This window comes from Gorilla gorilla, chromosome 11 (assembly GCF_029281585.2).
Source record: "Gorilla gorilla gorilla isolate KB3781 chromosome 11, NHGRI_mGorGor1-v2.1_pri, whole genome shotgun sequence".
Lineage (NCBI taxonomy): Eukaryota > Metazoa > Chordata > Mammalia > Primates > Hominidae > Gorilla > Gorilla gorilla.
In genome coordinates this window covers 142,651,285-142,668,793 of record NC_073235.2, presented here as the reverse complement: position 1 = coordinate 142,668,793, position 17,509 = coordinate 142,651,285, and the positions used below count along the sequence as shown (strand labels likewise).

At 46.4% G+C, this 17,509-nt stretch overlaps 1 protein-coding gene across 5 annotated transcripts in view; it reads left to right on the top strand.

Moving 5' to 3' along the window:
- Positions 1-17,509, top strand: part of NDUFA10 (NADH:ubiquinone oxidoreductase subunit A10) — a 146,138-nt gene that overhangs the window by 33,974 nt on the left and 94,655 nt on the right. For all 5 annotated transcript variants that reach the window (XM_055379013.2, XM_055379014.2, NM_001279649.1 and 2 more), the window contains 1 exon segment: positions 812-920. In XM_055379013.2, coding sequence (XP_055234988.1) covers positions 812-920 — 109 coding nt within the window.

Sequence of the window (17,509 nt, the reverse complement as noted above, 5' to 3'; positions counted from 1 at the left end):
CAGTAATGGGAATGTGACTGTTGAAAATAATTATTTTCTTTGTTTTGAGCCCTTAAGAAAAGAGACTTTATTTTAATGTTTTTTTTTCCCAAAAGCTCAAAAAATGCTTTTTAAAAATCTTTAAGTATAGTGGTTATATTCAGACTATATTTAATTTAAAATAAGCAAATTGTAACAGTATAAATATTTTAACATTCAGCAAAATGAAATGATAAAGCTAAGAGACTATCCTATGATTTTTATATTTATTGGTGCCAAGAAAAGTGGAGAATTAGACCTTTTACAAGCCGTGGTACAACAGACCATCCTATGTTGGCCTCAGCATGCAGAACAGAGCAGTAAGACGCTGGCTGCAACCCCAGAGGGACTGAAGCTCCTCACCGTTCCTGCCCCAAGATCCACTCATCTGGAAAACTGTTAATGGGGGCATGCTTTGTGTGTAGCACTGTCATATAACCATTTGCTTCTAGCTTTTTATTCCTGCTATTCCTGTGTTTAAAGCACACTTTGCCTCCTTTTTCTATGTCTCCAAAACAGCATCCATTCCCAGAAGGTCGTCCTGTGTAGGTACTGAGGCTTTTAAAAGATGCTACCTCAGGTTCTGAGAGTAATATTAAAAAGCAGCTCCAGATCGACCATGTGGTCTTTGGGAGGAAGGCTTTGCTTCTGGGATGATTGCTTGGCAACCAACAGCATTTATTGGGATGTATAGATTTTTTTATATGGATGTTTAAAAAAAATCGGACTTAAACTTCTTTTATTGTATTTATTTTGATGGTTTGGTGTGATCCACATGTGTCTTATTTTTTAGGGTTCAGGATAAGTTTGAGGTGCTGAATTACACAAGCATTCCTATCTTTGTCCCGGAAGTCACCATTGGAGCTCATCAGACTGACCGTGTCTTACATCAGTTCAGAGAGGTAAGACTGTGGAAATGGAGAAAGCTGGCCGGTGGATGAGTCTGCAGCACCTGGGGACAATGCAGTCACTTCTCCAGAAAGGGGTTTTTGTTGTTGCTGTGTTTTGTTTGTTTTAGTGAAGGAGCCTCTTTTTCATTGAAATAATTCTCCCTTTTCCCCGTATTTCTGTGTGGAAAGCTGATGAAGTCCTCAGATGACAGCCCCAGAGCAGAGATGTTCTTCTGGAAGGTTCTTCATCAGGCATATTATCTTGATAGGAGAACACTCTGTTCATCAGCTGTTATGTCAGTTTCTTTACTGTCAAATGTTACTTCTGGTATTTTCTTACTCTTTGTCTGTAAATAATGAGGGTTCCATTTCTGCAGAAGGCCCTTAGGCCATATGGGAGGACATAGGGAGGGCAGGCAGAGCTTGGGACAGACAGCGAGGGTGGAAGTTGGTAGGGGCAACTGTGTCATTGATCATCTTATCCAATTGCCATACCTTCTTAGTGAGTCATTTGTTCTGGCAAGATTCCATTAGGTTCGAGGCGTGTGTAAGTTTTGCTGGGAACCAGCGGGTGAGTTGCAGCCTGCACTGCAAATCCCAATGTCAGTGGACTGGGAAGAGCACGATCCATATCCGTGGCAGTGGTGGCTGTGGTTTGTTATGGGTAAAAGTGAAATAGTTGTATTAAATCAGAACTCCAAGCTATGCCTTCAACATGTAGATGAGTTGAAATCTAAATCTTTTTGCATTACTATAATTGTCTGAGTTGATATGAGCAAATTGCCTGAAGCACCCACTGAAAGTCTGAGTAGATCCCCTTGCTTTCTTTCTTACTCTACTTGGCATTTTCTTTTAAGTAAATTTTTTGGATTGTTTTGGAAGTGGTTTTATTCAGTGTGAGGATTTGGGGAAAACACATAAAACCATAAAGATATTTCTCAGAGGCACCGGCGGTTAATAATCTGTGTTCACCTCCTTCTGTCTTTGTACACGTGTGTGAGTGTGTGTGCTGTTTCTCCCTTTCTGTCCTTGTACACGTGTGTGAGTGTGTGCTGTTTCTCCCTTTGTCCTTGTATACTTGTGTGAGTGCGTGTGCTGTTTCTCCCTTTCTGTCCTTGTACACGTGTGTGAGTGTGTGCTGTTTCTCCCTTTCTGTCCTTGTACACGTGTGTGAGTGTGTGCTGTTTCTCCCTTTCTGTCCTTGTACACTTGTGTGTGTGTGCTGTTTCTCCCTTTCTGTCCTTGTACACGTGTGTGAGTGTGTGCTGTTTCTCCCTTTCTGTCCTTGTACACGTGTGTGTGTGCTGTTTCTCCCTTTCTGTCCTTGTACACGTGTGTGAGTGTGTGCTGTTTCTCCCTTTCTGTCCTTGTACACATGTGTGAGTGTGCTGTTTCTCCCTTTCTGTCCTTGTACACGTGTGTGAGTGTGTGTGCTGTTTCTCCCTTTCTGTCCTTGTACACGTGTGTGAGTGTGTGCTGTTTCTCCCTTTCTGTCCTTGTACACTTGTGTGAGTGCGTGTGCTGTTTCTCCCTTTCTGTCATTGTACATGTGTGTGAGTGCGTGTGCTGTTTCTCCCTTTCTGTCCTTGTACACATGTGTGAGTGTGTGCTGTTTCTCCCTTTCTGTCATTGTACACGTGTGTGTGTGTGTGCTGTGTCTCCCTTTCTGTCCTTGTACACTTGTGTGAGTGTGTGTGCTGTTTCTCCCTTTCTGTCCTTGTACACATGTGTGAGTGTGTGTGCTGTTTCTCCCTTTCTGTCCTTGTACACGTGTGTGAGTGTGTGTGCTGTTTCTCCCTTTCTGTCCTTGTACACGTGTGTGAGTGTGTGTGCTGTGTCTCCCTTTCTGTCCTTGTACACTTGTGTGAGTGTGTGTGCTGTTTCTCCCTTTCTGTCCTTGTACACATGTGTGAGTGTGTGTGCTGTTTCTCCCTTTCTGTCCTTGTACACATGTGTGAGTGTGTGTGCTGTTTCTCCCTTTCTGTCCTTGTACACGTGTGTGAGTGTGTGTGCTGTTTCTCCCTTTCTGTCCTTGTACACGTGTGTGAGTGTGTGTGCTGTTTCTCCCTTTCTGTCCTTGTACACTTGTGTGAGTGCGTGTGCTGTTTCTCCCTTTCTGTCATTGTACATGTGTGTGAGTGCGTGTGCTGTTTCTCCCTTTCTGTCCTTGTACACATGTGTGAGTGTGTGCTGTTTCTCCCTTTCTGTCCTTGTACACGTGTGTGAGTGCGTGTGCTGTTTCTCCCTTTCTGTCCTTGTACACGTGTGTGAGTGTGTGTGCTGTTTCTCCCTTTCTGTCCTGGTACACATGTGTGAGTGTGTGCTGTTTCTCCCTTTCTGTCCTTGTACACATGTGTGAGTGTGTGTGCTGTTTCTCCCTTTCTGTCCTTGTACACATGTGTGAGTGTGTGCTGTTTCTCCCTTTCTGTCCTTGTACACGTGTGTGAGTGTGTGCTGTTTCTCCCTTTCTGTCCTTGTACACGTGTGTGAGTGCGTGTGCTGTTTCTCCTTTTCTGTCATTGTACATGTGTGTGAGTGCGTGTGCTGTTTCTCCCTTTCTGTCCTTGTACACGTGTGTGAGTGTGTGTGCTGTGTCTCCCTTTCTGTCCTTGTACACTTGTGTGAGTGCGTGTGCTGTTTCTCCCTTTCTGTCCTTGTACACGTGTGTGAGTGTGTGTGCTGTGTCTCCCTTTCTGTCCTTGTACATGTGTGTGAGTGTGTGTGCTGTGTCTCCCTTTCTGTCCTTGTACACGTGTGTGAGTGCATGTGCTGTTTCTCCGTCTTTGAGTGGGGCTCTGCGGATTTGCTGCTTCCCTGGCATCAACGCTGTAGCTGGTGCTTTGCTTGCTGCTCTTGTGTAGGCCAGAAAACCCACACTTGGTGTTCGTTCCCTGTCTCTGCTTTTGAGTGGCCAGGTCCTGTTGCGTCTGTTTCACAAGTGGCTTCGCTTCTTCCTGTTGACCTCCAGGCTGCCATCATTCCCACCTGAGCTTGTTCGGCAGCTTCCTCTTGGTCTCCTTGGGTTTAGTCTCTGCCCTCAGTCGTTCTCCAGTAAGGCAGAAGCAGCCGTGATCTCAATGCAGAACCCACCATCTCAGTCCTGTGCCTGAAGTCCTTCCTTTCCTGTAGGAGGTGTGTGTTAAAGTCTGCCACTCTTTGTAGATTTGTGCCTCCTTTCCGTTTTGTGAGATTTTGTCTCATGTATGTTTTAGGGCTGTATGATTCGATGCATACAAATTTAGAATTGCATTGTTAGCAGAGTCACCCTTTTCATGATGATATTTTCCTCTTTACCTTTAGTGGTGGTTCTTACTGTAAAGTTCATTCAGTATTTATGTAGCATCTGAAACTTTCTTTTGGTTAGTATATGCATGATGTAACTTTTTCTTGTCCTTTAATTTCAAGCTTTCTGTGTCTTTATATTCAATATGGATACCTTGTAATTTGCAGTTATTTTTAAATGTTTTATTAGTCTGAATATTTGGGATATTTATCTGTTCACATTTAATGCAATTACTGATATATTTGTAAATAGTTATCTTACTGTTTTATATTTTTTCTACCGTCCTATGTATTATTTTCTTCTTTTTTTTCTTTATTCCATTTACCCCACCTATTTCCCTACTACTAGTTATCATTCTTTTAATAGCTTTTTGTTACTAACCTGATAATTAAAATATTTATCTTTGGTTTAATGATGTTGAAGGTCAATTAGCTTTCCAGTTCCAGAGCAGAGTGCCCACTCGCACGTTTTGCATGATCTCGGTTGTCTTAATCCTGCACACGTGTTAGCCCCACAGGCACCTGCGACTGTTCGGAGCTGTGCTCAGCAGCTCTGCCTGCGCATTCGCCCCACGGCTGCCCACCCCTTCCCTGGGCGCTGGGCCTGCATGTAGCATCCTTGGCCTTCTGCCTGAAGAAGTTTTTGCTAATAATAAACTCTCACACTTATTTTTTAAAATGGTCTTTATTTGATCATCATTTTTACCTATTTGTTTTTTTTTGGTTTGGAATGTTCCAAACTAAAAAAAGAAAAATAACTTTTCCTGAACCATTTAAGGTAAGTTATTAACATGATGGTCTGTTATCTTCAGACTCTTGAATGTGATGGTTCGCCGAGTGTGGTCTCGGCGTCAGGATCATTTGAGCTGCTGTTGGGAATGCAAGTTCTCAGGCTTCAGTCCAGGCCTCCTGGACTAGACACACAGGGGATGGGGCCCAGACACGCATTCGAGCGAGTCCTCCTGTTGATGCACAGCGCCTGGTTTGAGAATCGTGGCTTGAATGTGTAATTCTCACAAACAAGGGTGTTCTCCTCCACAACCCCAGGACAGCTGTCAGAGTCAGGAAATGAGCATCACGCATTACTGCTGTCCAGTCCACAGGCCCTTTTCATGAGCATCATGCGTTACTGCTGTCCAGTCCATAGGCCCTCTTCATGAGCAGTCATTTATCCTAGCCATGTTCTTCTGAGCAAGAATAGCCAATCCAGGGTGATGGCCTGCATTGAATTGTTTCCTCTGCTACATCTCTTTGAATCTGGATCAGTTCCTCAGGCTTTTCTTGGCATTCAAGACCTTGACATTTTTGAAGACTACAGAACGGTTACCTTGCTGAATATCCCTCCATGTGGTTTTGAGGGATATTTGGCATATGGTTCCCATTTGTCCCATCACTGCTTTTGTTACCTTTATTGCTTGTTAAGGTAGTGTCTTCACTATAAAGTTATCTTTTACTCTTAATATTTAGTCAGTATTTTGAGGGGGACGTACTTTGAGAATATGTAAATGTCCTCTTCCTCATCAAACTTTCACTCAGTAGTTTTAGCATCCATTGATTTTCTTGGCTAAATTATTACTATGATGATTGCCAAATTATAATTTTTTGTTTCTGTCGTTCTTTCTGTATGACCAGGTAGTGTCCTACTAGAAGCAAGTAGTTTCCCTTCTCCCCATTTATTTATTCATTGATTTCCATATATCTCTATGGACTCGCAGATTCCTGTTTATTCAGATACATCTATACTTGTTTCTGTGTTTCTATTTGTTGAAAACTGAATACACACCAGTGTCTCCAGTTGCAGTGCAACACATCAAGGTTCATTTTAGTGCTCTCGTGGTCCATATCCTTCTCAGATGATGAGAAAGCCAGCCCCCGTCATCTAAGTGTATTTACCTGCCGGAATCCCACGGGGCGTAGCTAGTCTCCTGTCTCTGCTACCATGGCGTCCCTAATCCCTGCCACCCAGGCAGGTGCAGGCAGGCATTCTCCAGTCCTGCAGAACAGCTTTCCATTTGAACTTGAAGGAAGGAAGGCTGTCTTCATTCCTGCAGGGTTGTTTTCATTGGGTATTGAGTTTTAAATTGCCAATATTTTCTTTCAGTGCTTCCAAACTTCACTGTTTTTTATACTTCTGGCTTTCGTGTTTCTAATGGTAGTTCCTCTTTCGAAGATATTTCTTATTTCTCTGGCAGGTTTTTTCCACTTCTTTTTAAAAGAGATTTTTCTGACTTGGTTTTATGCATTTATACTCTCTGGGGTGTGTGTTGTGTAAGTAGGTGTGCATGTGCGTCTGTACTCACTTGGCCTGAGGTTCATAACACTCTTTGAGCCTTTGGCTGGTGTTCATTGTCTGTAGCACTTTTTTTTTTTTTTTTTTGAGACAGAATCTCACTCTTGTCACCCAGGCTGGAGTGCAGTGGTGTGATCTCAGCTCATTGCAACCTCTGCCTCCCAGGTTCAAGCGATTCTGCTGCCTCAGCCTCCCGAGTAGTTGGGACTACAGGCATGTGCCACCATGCTCAGCTAATTTTTTGTATTTTTAGAAGAGACAAGTTTTCGCCATGTTGGCCAGGCTAGTCTCAAACTCCTGATCTCAGGTGATCTGCCTGCCTTGGCCTCCTGCAGTGCGTCTGTATTACTCTTGCCGTATTTTCTCTCTGCTCTCTTCCTGGTTCCAGTTGGTCATATGTTGGACCTTTTCACCATACACGATATTCTTCGTGTGTCTGTCTGCTCCTTTCTGTATTTCTTGTCTTTTTTTTTTTTTTTGAGCATGCATCAGCCTAGATGTGTTCTTCTAAACTGCCTTTCAAGTTACTAATCATCCTTTCAGCTCGTTCTAATCTGTTGTTAGACCTGTATTTCTTATACTTGAGTTTTGAATTTTCATCCTGGTTTGTTTTTGATTCTAGAGTTTTCATTGTTATAATTTCAAGTTTACTGCTGATATTATTTTGTCATCTAATTTCTTAAACATATCACAAAGTTACACAGAATTATCTGATAATTGCAGTATCTGTGTCTTTTGTAGGCCTGTGTGAGTGGTCTGGTCCCTCACGTTTGGTTTGGGGTTGTTTAATCTTGGCGTTTGGTGGCCTCATCATTGGTGTTTTGTTGTTTTCCAATGGCAGTCATTTTTTGTGGAGACTTTGCCTGGAGTCATCTCACCCTGGAGAGGATGCGCTTTACCGTCTTCTGGCAGGCATGGAGGTCAGGGCAGGTCCCCTGAGAGCACTCAGGAAGCAAGCTGGTGACTCTGGGCTTCCGTTTTGTGAGGTCTGGGGTGTTTCCAGCTTGCACTTACTGAGAGGCCGTTTTTGCCAGGGTCCCTTCTTTTTGTTGGGTCCTGAACTGCATGTTTGGCCCCACAGTGCACTCCTGCTGCTGAAAGCTCTGCTGGGCTTCTCAGTCCCCGGCTCTGCTGGTGGGACCAGGGAGCGCCTCAGGGACAGGAACATGCAGCCCAGCTGTGTTTGCTTCTTCTCTGGACCTTGGCACCCAGGGCCCTCCCTGCCCTGTTGCCTTTATAGCCTGATGTTGCCTTTGTAGAATTCTTTTCTACATTGTCCCGTTTGGTTGTTCAGGAGGGGACAGATGTGTTAGCCGTTTTAACAGTTACATGGTGAGCTCACCTAGCAGTTTTTCATCACTGTGTTTTATGTGGTTTTGTCTACTTTTCAGTTTGTGAGCATTAAAGAGAATCTAAGAGAATCTATGATATTGGGCTTGTGGTTTGAATTAAATGTTTAGAAATGTTAAAATTTTGAATCGTATTTAAATGACTGGGAAAATCCGATTTTTAAATTTCTAAGCATTTCAAAAAATAAACTTGAATTTTTAGAACAGTTTTAGATTTACAGAAAAACCGTGATGGTAATAGTGAGCTCTCATATCTCACATCCAGCTTCCATTTTATTAACTTCTTCTGTGAGTATGGTACACTTGTTATAATTAATGAATTATTAATACTTACTGGGTTTTTGTTTTTCGTTTTTTTTTGGAAACCGAGTCTCACTCTATCGCCCAGGCTGGAGTGCAATGGCATGATCTTGACTCACTGTAACCTCCACCTCCCGGGTTTAAGCGATTCTCGTGCCTCAGCCTCCTAAGTAGCTGGTATTATAGGTGCCTGCTACCATGCCCAGCTAATTTTTGTATTTTTAGTAGAGATGGGGTTGCACCATCATGGCCAGGCTGGTCTCAAACTCCTGACCTCAAGTGATCTGGCCACCTCAGCCTCCCAAAGTGCTGGGATTACAGGTGTGAGCTACCAAATTCGGCCCTTATTGTTAACTAAAGCCCACACTTTGAATTATTCAGATTACCTTAGTTTTTCCCTAATGTCCTTTTTCTGTTCCAATACCCCGTCTAGAATATCACATGACATTGGGTCCTCATGTCTCCTTAGGTACCTCTTGGCTGTAACATTTTCTCAGACTTTGTTTTTAATAAGGAGTGCTGGTGAGGTATTTTGTAGACTCTCCCTCAGTTGAGGGTTGCCGATGTTTCTCGAGCGATTACATTGGACTGTGTGTTTTGGGGAGGAATCCACAGAGGTGAAGCATCAGGGGCACTTGCTGTCAGTGCAGCCTGGCACCGTGGCCCTGACCGTGGGCTCCTGGCTGAGGTCGTGCTTGCTGGGTCTCCACTGGAAGCTGCTCTTCCTCTTTCCAGAAAGCCCCATGCACACCACAGCCTTTATGTTCCTTTGTTGAGTAAGAATTGTCTGACTGTTTAGAGGATTTTGTTTAAGGAAATTCGGTTGCTTGATATTAAAAAATGATCAGTTGAAATTAAATAGTAATAGATAATAATGACCATTTCTGTAAATTCATAGAATTCCTTTTGTCCATCAGAGACATCAGCAGCAGTTCTCATTGCATTTCCTTCTGGAAACAGCATTGTGGGGATACCTGGAGGTGAATGAACAAAGCCCCTCTGGGTTTCATGTGCACCTGTTTCAGATCTGGGAAGGTTTGTGGCTTCTCACAAAAGGCTCTCTGCATGGGTTGCAGAGCTGCTTTCTAGATTGGCTTCTCTGGGCACTGGGGAAAGCTCCCTGCCCTCTGGTAGTCCCCTCCCTCCTGAGCCTGTGCTCAGGGGGCCCCTCAGGGAGCTTCATTCTGACCTGAGTGACTTCGGTAGAGCCCTTAGCAGACAAGGAAGCGAATACTGAAATGTCTTGTGTGAAGCCTTCTGTAACTCCTTGCGCACACCCCTGAGAGAGTGCAGGCTTTCCCCAGGAGTAGGAGGAGATGGAGGGTTTTTATTTCTAACAAAAGGCCCCACCCTGGTGAGAGCGGCTTCCTTTTATCTGGCCACCCGACAGATAGCTTGTGCTAGCAGCAATTTCCATCAGATGCTGAGCGGAAAAAACAACTGTTGCTCTAAAAACACGTTAAAAATCAAACCCTAACTATAAAACCCATTTTCTCCAACTCTTTTCCTTCTTTTGAAAACAAATACTAATGGTGTAATAGGAAGGCAGATGTTCATGAAAATGTAGTTTCTCTTGGATCATTTGTGTTTCAGGTTGCCTTCATCTCATTCCTGTCTAGTTCAGCTGGAGACAACAGGCATAGCTAGAAAAACGGAAAGTGTATAGGAAGAGAGAGGGCCTGGAGACAGGAATGTGTGCAGGTGGAGGTATGTCTGATCTCATCAGAAAAGACGGAGAACATGCCAGAGCCCAAGGAGCCATCAGTCTCTGACACCTCAACTCGCAGAGGCCACCAGGCAAAGACAGTTGAAGTTGTTTTTAGTTGGGTCACAGTTAGAGGTTCTGAGGTTTAGCAAGAATTATTGTGATGTTTGAATTGCTAACAAAATTAAATGCTGTTTTCTATAATTACACGTTAGAAGAAACAGTAAATACAATCAAGACAAGAATCAAGCTTTTTAGAAAAGAGTTCAGGTTTTTCTTTATGAAAATTGCAAAAGACAAGTAACTAAAGAAAAGTAAAGTCAGCCTTTGTCAGAGGCGAGGTGAACAGAATTGTTTCATCTAACCTTGTAGCTGGGGATCCCCTACCCGCAGCGGGCTGCGCAGAGTGCAAGAGAGGGTCCTGAAGTGCTTCTCACTGGTCTTTGGAGGTGGGAAGACCTTCTCATCGGTCTTCAGGTACACGTGTCAGGTCACTGGTTTGCTGCAGGGGAGCAAACAGCATTTGAGGACATTCCACAGAACGTGTGACTATTAGAGCAGAAGGTATTTGGCAGCCAGTTATTTCCTGGAGCAAGTGGAGGCCATGGATGCCTTTTCATGGCAGTGGTTCTTAGAAGCCCATTACCCTGCTAGGCAATTTCTCGCTTTCTGGGAGACTTTTTTTTTTTTAATGTTGAAAATATGTGTTTTAGCCAAATTCTGCCACTAACATGAGAATTTCTATAATCCCAATTAATTTTCTAAAAAAAATAAAATTACTAAAACTATGCCTTATAATTTCATGAGAAACTTAAAATATACTTGCACTGTGCTTCTGTAAATAGGTGGTCTGTGTATTGTAACACGCCCAGGACGTTGCATGCGTGTTTTATGATGGGTATTGTCCTTGTTGATACCTGGAGGTTAGGAGTTATTAGGTAGCACTTCTGATTCTTGGAAAACGAGTAATGCTTTGACCTTTATTCTTTAGATTAAGGATTATAGTCTTCGTTTTTCTTCCAGGATTTTCCTGATTTTTCTGACTTTAGTGTTTTTGTAGTTTTGTGAGATGGGTCTAGATTTGAATTTTTCTTTATGCCAGTGCTATTTGCATCTTGTTGGTAGGATCTTATTCCTTGTTGGTAATTCCCCCATTGCTTCTCTTTCTGTAGACATTTTAAACCTAGTTACATTATGCTCTGTCTCTGGAGCGCTGCTCTGGACGCTGTCTGATCTTGTTCGTTGTTTCTTCTTCTTCTCACGCATGGTGGCTTCTTTTCTTGACTGTGTTGGAGACTTTGGGTCAGAGCTTCTGCCCTGTGGGGCTCCCTCCATGGGCATTTGGTGAGAGTGGGTCCCTCCTGAGTCAGGTTGCCAGATGAACTACAGGATGCCAAGGTAAGCTTGAACTGAGAGCAGCTAGTATTTTAGTATAAGTATGTCCCAAGGTTTTTAACCGGGTATCCTATATGATTTCCCAGTCCTGGCAGCCCTACTCCTGAAAGGACCCTTTGCTGCTGCCAGGCCTCAGATTCCTGAGGAGCAGGGAGGGATTGATGGCACCTTTGTTGCTTGTGGTATTCCAGGCCCTGGAGGTAATGCAAATTTCAACCCTCGAACCTGTGTGGAGAGAAGCTCTGGTTATGAATTCCCAGTGGAGAGTGGTTTCACCACTGGGTGCCAGCTGGGGTCTCCTTGCTGGCAGGAGGCCTTCTCCCCGCACTGAGGTGTGGCCCTTCAGGAGTCACCTCACAGGGACACCAGGCCGTGTCTTGTGGCTCTCTGCAGCTCTTGGGTGTCCTGAGGGCACCGCGGCTTCAGCTCACCACTCTGGCTTTTCCACTCACTCTTCCTTCTTAGCCCTTTGTGATTTCTTGCGGAGCTCAGCTGTACATGTAGAAGCATTTCCAGAGGTTTTTATATCAAGAAGTTTTTCTGCATATTAGGGCTGCTGTTTTGCTAGAAATGGAAGGCTCCCCTATTTTTCTTTATAGCTGGAAACCCTGTTTTGGTGCTGGTTCTTTCTGTAGCCATTCTGTGGAGGACCTGTCTGAATTAGAAAGTCTACATTTTGTATACTCAATAGGTGTTTACCCAGTGAACAGTCCCCCAGAATGCAGAATTGATTAAATCCCCAACCCCGAAGGCACAGAAGGGAAACCTGGCTGATCAAAGAATTCTTGCCTTTTAATTTAATCTGAGTTCTATCCCAGAGATAGAGTCAGGCATCTTGGGAGTGCTAAGGTAGTAGGAATGACAGTTTATCCCAATACCTGCTGCCAAGCCTGACATTTCAGACCCCCTGCCCGACAGTGTCATCCCAGTGTCCTACCACTTCTGCACTTAGCCCTGATTAGATCTTTATCTTGCCAGGTACTGTTGTAAGCATTGGGGCCACACCCGAGAGTGAAGCCAAGCCCTGCCCTCATGCAGCTCACCTCCTAGTGGGCAGGGAGAACAGATGATAGACAGGTAACAGGGTGCCAGGGTCTTGGAGAAAGCACAGCCGAGGAGGCTGCCATGTGGAGAGAGGTCTCAGGCAGCTGACGCAGGGGACTGAGGGATGTGGGGGTGTAGGGGAGCAGGCGCCACAGGGGAGTGAGGGATGTGGGGGTATAGGGGAGCAGGCACCCCCCGGAAGGCAGGAACAGGTGGACATGGTCTGGAGCTAGAGAAGAGCCCGTCATGGTGAGGTGTGATGTGGGTGGGGTGAGCTTGAGCAGGGAGTGAGCTGAAAAGGCAGCAGGCCAAGGTCAGCCGGGGTCCGCAGCTGCCACGGGGACCTCAGTTCAGCGGTACTCCTGGTGAGGTGGTGGCGTTGGTGCGCCGGAGAGTGGCATCATCTGGGTCTCAGGTTTAAAGGGTTGCTCTGCTTGCCGCGTCGAGTATCAACTGTGGGGGCAAAGGCAGAGGGCCAAGGCGGTCAGGGAGGGTCCTGGTGGTGCAGGTGAGAGTGCTGGTGCTATGGGCGGGGGCGCTGAGAGTAGGCACTGTCTCTTTTCCCGAGAGCCCCCACTTAACAGGGGCATTGTTGCCCCTCCTTGCCCAGCCAAGTTGCTTCTTGCTTTTTAGGTTTTCAAAATTAAGCAGACTATTGCTGAAGGATTCCAGCAGAGGGAGTCAGGGAAGAGGTGCAGGGTGGGGAGCGGGCTGCTGAGGGCCTGGTGGTGGCCTTTCCTCACCGGACGGTGGAGCCCTGGGCCTCTGCTGTGTTGCCTCTCCTGCAGAGTTGTGTGTGTGACTGGAGGAGAGGGGTGGAGCGAGTTCAGCCAACACTGGGGTCTTGCTGTAAAGCACATTAGAGACAGGTAGTGGCAGCTGGGTGGGGGGGGCTGTGGGGTGGGGTTCTAAGATAGGAATTTGCCGTTTGTAACAAAGGAACTTTGGTGTAAAGGCTTTAATTTAGGAATCCCAGGCATACTTCCTCATGGATCTTTTCCTGACCCTTATGCTTAATTTAATTTACTGATGGATGGATGAGCCCAGAAAGGGTTACACAGGAGAGCACTTCTCAGGGAGTGGTGTGACGCTGGGGAGGCTCGCCCACCGTGTGTCTGAGCTAATTTCTGAAATCTGTTTGGAGCTTATATATTGAAACAAAGCCGTTATTCTAACTTTCACATGAAAAGAGCTCCATGTCTTTTAAGATACTTTTTATTAGAGCTCAAGTTCTTTTATAAGCAGAAACTCCTTTTTTAGGTTTCTAAAAAGCATACAAACGGTGGGAAGACAGAATTCTTCCCCAAATCACCTGCAGGTGGTTCGCCCACACCTATTTCAATAGACCTTATTTTAGCAACTCACCTTCATCAAATGGTTCCAAAGTGTTGCAGCCTAGTTTTAACAGAACAGCAGCTCTTCCTTTTCAGACGCATAGTTTTCATAACATTTAATTAAATTTTGCAATTGCAATGACAAGTACAACTGGCGTCGCTGCTGGGAAACAGACCACTGACTCATACCACTTGGTGGGAGGGACAGAAGTGCCTGCGGGCCAGTGGGAGCAGGTCCTGCCACTTGGCGTCCTGTGTGGGCTGGCTTGTGAGTGGTCCAATCGGGGTTGGTCAGAAGAGCTTTCTGCTGAAAGGAAGAGGAGCTGGTGAAGAGGACCAAGCTCGCCAGAGTATTAGGAGGCAGGCCAGACTGTGTGGGCCCTGGGCGCCAGCAGAGGAGCCTGTAGAGGAGCTTCAGTGTCTGTCAGAGGCTGCAGGAAGGTCAGGGGTGGTGAAGGTTGACCATGCCCAGGATACTGCGTTGATGACCAGGTCATAGGTGAACCTTGAGAGAAGTGTCGGGAGACTGGTGGGAATTAGAGATTCCATCTTCTATAGCTTGTTATTTTGTCTTGTTTTTAAGGGCTAAGGCATTCTCAGTGTGTTTATAGGCAAAAGGGTAAGTGCTTGTGGAAAGAGGGAAAAGATGCAAGAGAGGAATGGGACCGTTGATGGAGCAGGGATCCCAGAGGCAGGGGGGCCTCTCGGCTCATCAGAGATCCCAGTTCACCAAGCAGGCGTGGCCAGGCCAGATCACTGTTTGTTTCATAGGACCCCAACCTAGTCTGCTGAAGGGAGGCTGGAGGGGGTGGGTGAGGGCTCTTTCCTCCCATGAGGAGGCACTCTGTTGGATTGGCCATGTGTGGAGTGGAGGCACAGAACCTACATCCAGGGTGCTGCGAGGGTAGTGAGAAAGCCAGCTGACCCATGCTGGGTGGTTGACCAGGCCCAGTGACCACGTTGGCCATTGTCATTGAAGCATCTCATTCCTTGATTAAAATCCACTGGTGCTCTTCACATCACAGGGCCAGTTCCAGACAGTAGATTACAGCCATTTGATGTGTCATATTTACGTTCCCCTAGCGTGAAAGCAGCAGTTTGTGTGCTTAACATTATAAATATGCATGGTTGAACATCCTGGATGTGATGGCTAATGAGTCTCTCTGGAACAGATTGATTTTGGAGATGTCTTGACTGACCTTTAAGGGGCACGGTCGTCCAGCTGTGGAGCACTCGTGGAGTCAGATCTCCACACAGTGGTTCATGTCCCTGTGAATCCTCTCACCTGCGTGAAGGGCCTGGCTGCCTTTTCTAGGTGTCTGGGAAGCCTGCTCTTTCCCATCAACTGCACCCTTAAATGGGGACTCCAGAAACAGGAGCAGTGTCAGGGGCGAGTTAGAGGGCCTAGCACTCCACACTCAGGGACAGTGGCGGGACGCTGGCAGGAGCAGTGGCAGCTCATGGGGCTCCGGATCCCAGGTTCCTGTGCTCGCCCACCTGCACCTGCCAATGGATGGGTGACTTTGAACAACACGAGGAGACAGCAGTTGGGGTCCAGTGGCCTTCGTTACTGTTAGGAAGAAGCTCCAGTTGCCCATTCTAGACTTGCTGTCTCTTTTGTCTGTCTTTCCTTATCCCTGAACCTGGCTTCCAGTCTGAGTTTAGGGAGATCTGCTTGGCGGGGGAAGGTTTCCCAGCTCTTCCTGTGGCTGGATGGAGTCAAAGGCACCAAGACCTGAGTCTGGGAGGGGTCCAGCCAACTCATTTTTCTTCTTGGGGTTCTGTAATTTTTGCTTTGCTTGCCCTTGTGTAATTATAAGAGGTGCACAGCTGCTGTTTGGGTTGCAGTTGTCTAAATCAGTGGTGCCCCGGAAGTTGCCAGTGTTCTGGGAGCTGCTCTTACTGAGAGATTCATGTCTTTTTACTGGAACTCCTTCCTAGGGCCACTCTGAGCTCTCTCAGCTTCTGCCACAGCTCATAGTTTCTGGCTCCGCATGGTGGAGTCGCCTCGCCTTCTGCTGTGGCTCCTCCTTGTCACTCTTCAGTACACTCAAGAGTGGTTCAGCCTGTCGGCAGGAGCTCCACCTTCCCTGTGCATTCATCTGGCCCCCATTTCACCGCAGTCGGTGCCAGACACTGCACCAGGGCTGGAGACACAACCCAGTTTCCACACCCTGGAGACTCGGCAGAGACACGTGCGCAGAGGATGCGATGGAATCCCAGAGGCTGTGGGGACCCGTGAGAGGGTAGGGATGTGCGGTAGGTTGCTGTGTCTGGGGTCTCAAGACTCGCACCTCACAGGATGGGTATGAGTTTGCCAAGTAGAAAGAGTCTTGGTGGGGGCAGTTGAGGGAGAAGGAGGATGGCTGTGAAGGCTGGAGGCTGCAGGGCATGGCCGGCAAGGGCCATGATGTAAAGGGAAAGGAGATAGTGGCCCTGGGGTGAGCATGATGTGAAGGGAAAGGAGACAGAGCAGGTGGGGAGGGTGACGAGTGGGGCAAGATCGCACAGGGTCTCAGGGTGGACTGTGGAGCTTACTTTTCATCCTGAGCCACGTGGGGGTTACAGCAGGCCTGAGATTAACCCGAGGAGTTCAAATATAACAGAATCAGAGAGCGTTGCACATTGTTATATAACCAAGTCTTGAATTGCAGTGTAAAGAACTTCTTATCAGCATTGATGGGATAATTAAGAAAGGTTGTCAGAGATGTTGGAATTTGAACCAGAATTTAAGATTCATAGATACTGAGGATTTATGGGCTTTATTTAGAGTAACTTCTTGACTATTAGAAACCCTATCAGATAAATTTTAAAACAGAGACCCAGAACTCAAGGTAAGACTACTAAATGGATGATGTGGAGTGATGGTTAAGATGACATTTTCCTGGCTGGTGCTGTGGCTTTGGTTGGGAACAGCGAGAGATACAGAACCGACGGTCTGGGATCCAGGAGGGTGGTTGGCAGTAGGGAGGAAGTGTGGACACTTGATCCAGGAGGCACTTAGGATTAATCCAGCAGCCATGGCCTGCGAGGTGGGGAGAGGCTGGTGGAAGGAAGGATTATGGGCTGGGGGCTGGAGTGTCATGGGCTGAATAGGACCTGACAAGAAGGGGAAAGAGCAGAGAGACTGAGGCTGAAGAGGGCACCACTTCTGCTGCTGATCACAGTGGTAACAATACCAGGTCACCCCGAGCACCTTCTGTGTGCTGGGCACTATGCTGTTGCCACAAGAAAACACTATTATTCTTATTCCCATTTGCAAATGAGCAGTTGGACACAGTGGCTTTCTGAGGTCCTGCAGCTTCTGGGAGGGCAGGACTCACATTTGGGCAAGTGTGGCCGGGCGGCCATGCTGCTTCCCATTTCCCTGCTTCTTGCAGGGCCCCTGGGGTGAGCACCATGCACAGACTAAGGTGTGGGGGTTGTATTAGGCTGTTCTCGCATTGCTATAAATAAATGTCTGAGACTGGATAATTTATTTAAGAGGGTTTTATTGGCTCACGGTTCTGCAGGCTGTACAGGAAGCATAGCAACTTCTGCTTCTGGGGAGGCCTCAGGAAACTTACAATCATGGTAGACGGTAAAGGGGAAGCAGGTACATCCTAATAAGGCAGGAGCAAGAGAATGGGGCAGCAGAGTGTCACATATTTTTAAATGACTAGCTCTTTGGTGACGGAGGAGTGTCACATATTTTTAAATGACCAGGTCTTGTGTGACCTCAGAGTAAGAGCTCACTCATCACCAAGGAGATGGCCCAAGCCATTCACGAGGGATCCGCCCGCATGATCCAAACACTTCCCACCAGGCCCCACCTCTGACACTGTGAGTTACATCTCAGCATGAGATTTGGAGGGGACATCCACACTCTCATTTGATGAACATGCTGGTGACACGGGTACACA